The sequence below is a fragment of the Pleurodeles waltl genome, chromosome 7, assembly GCF_031143425.1.
Source record: "Pleurodeles waltl isolate 20211129_DDA chromosome 7, aPleWal1.hap1.20221129, whole genome shotgun sequence".
Taxonomy (NCBI): Eukaryota; Metazoa; Chordata; class Amphibia; order Caudata; family Salamandridae; genus Pleurodeles; species Pleurodeles waltl.
Genome location: NC_090446.1, coordinates 256,429,542 through 256,431,073, shown reverse-complemented (window position 1 = coordinate 256,431,073; position 1,532 = coordinate 256,429,542). Strand labels below are relative to the sequence as shown.

Below are 1,532 nucleotides of genomic sequence, written 5' to 3'. Positions count from 1 at the left end.
ATACCGGAACACTATCTCAAAATTCATGATATTGTGTATGTCATACTTTTTGCTGTTATGTTTATGAAGGATTCCTCCTAATGCTAGGGTAGGGTCCTCACACTACACTCGTGAGTGACAAATATCTCCAGACATGCACCACATCTTGAAAGACACTAAGAACCATAAAAAAGGGCACATTGTAATACAATACTGCTGCCCACTTACATTTGGCTCCATTATGGTTGGGAAACACATTGCTTGCAAATTCCTCATTCAATGCCACAGGCATTGACTGATCTCATGATTTATGCATTATGCATTGGGGAAATCCATGAGAATTACCAAGCTTTAAAGCTTTAAAATATGTTCTCAATCTGCAATTTGTTTCACTCACCCTGCCATTCCTGCCATTCCTTCTATTTCATGTTTTCCTTATTTGTGCTTTCCTACTCTCTCATTTCCGTTCTTCGGCCGAGCCGCAGCCATGAGTATGCTTCGGCTTCAGAAGAGGCTTGCCTCCAGCGTCTTACGCTGTGGCAAGAAAAAAGTATGGTTGGATCCTAACGAAACAAATGAGATTGCCAACGCAAACTCTCGTCAGCAAATCAGAAAGCTCGTGAAAGATGGTCTGATTATCCGCAAACTTGTAACGGTTCACTCCCATGCCCGCTGCAGGAAGAACACGCTTGCTCGCATAAAGGGCAGGCGCATGGGTGTTGGTAAGAGAAAGGGTACTGCCAATGCTCGTATGCCAGAGAAGCTCTCCTGGATGAGGAGAATGAGAATCATGCGCCGTCTTCTCCGCAGATACCGCGAGTCCAAGAAAATTGACCGCCACATGTACCACAGGCTTTATCTGAAAGTCAAGGGTAATGTGTTCAGAAACAAGTGCATCTTAATGGAGCACATTCACAAACTGAAGGCAGACAAAGCCCGCAAGAAGCTCCTGGCTGACCAGGCTGAAGCTTGCAGGTCCAAGACTAAGGAGGCTCGCAAGAGACGCAAAGAACGCCTGCAAGCCAAAAAGGAAGAGAAGAGACCAAGAAGTAGTCAGTCTTCCCAGTTTGTAAATAGTGAGCTTCTATCCTGGTCAATAAAACATCCAATAATAAAGACTACTTTGTCTGTACTCTCTCATTTCTCTTTTTATTTCTTTGTTCAACTATTATTTTAGTTCCAGTTATTTTTTTTTATTGAATGGTTCCTTTAACATGGTCACACTGGCTATAATAGAGTGACTAGGAACCCCAGATTTGCCGGGACACTCATGGTTTTTCAGTAGCTGTCCCGGCAGATTTCAACAAATTTGTCTCATGTCCCGGTTACCAGCAGGGAAAGATTGAAAAAAGCAAGAAGCACTTTTTGTATTTGAAAGCAGGACTAGGTAGAAGCTACATTCACAAAGCACAGTAATTAACAGGTATGGTACTGGGTTTAAAAATTGCATTTAATGTATTCACTTAGTGCCTCATTTTCTGTGTTTCTATGATGATGAGTGCTGTCTTCTAAGTCATTCTGTGCCCCTTGGCTGATGTAAAATTGGAGTACTT

General features: G+C 42.5%; 1 protein-coding gene across 1 annotated transcript; it reads left to right on the top strand.

The window, feature by feature from the left end:
• The first annotated feature begins 438 nt into the window (after positions 1 to 438).
• LOC138246868 (large ribosomal subunit protein eL19-like) lies at positions 439 to 1,156 on the top strand. Its single transcript, XM_069201621.1, has one exon. The coding sequence runs from the start codon at positions 467 to 469 to the stop codon at positions 1,154 to 1,156; it is 690 nt and encodes a 229-aa protein (XP_069057722.1). The 5' UTR covers positions 439 to 466.
• The last annotated feature ends 376 nt before the right edge of the window (positions 1,157 to 1,532 follow it).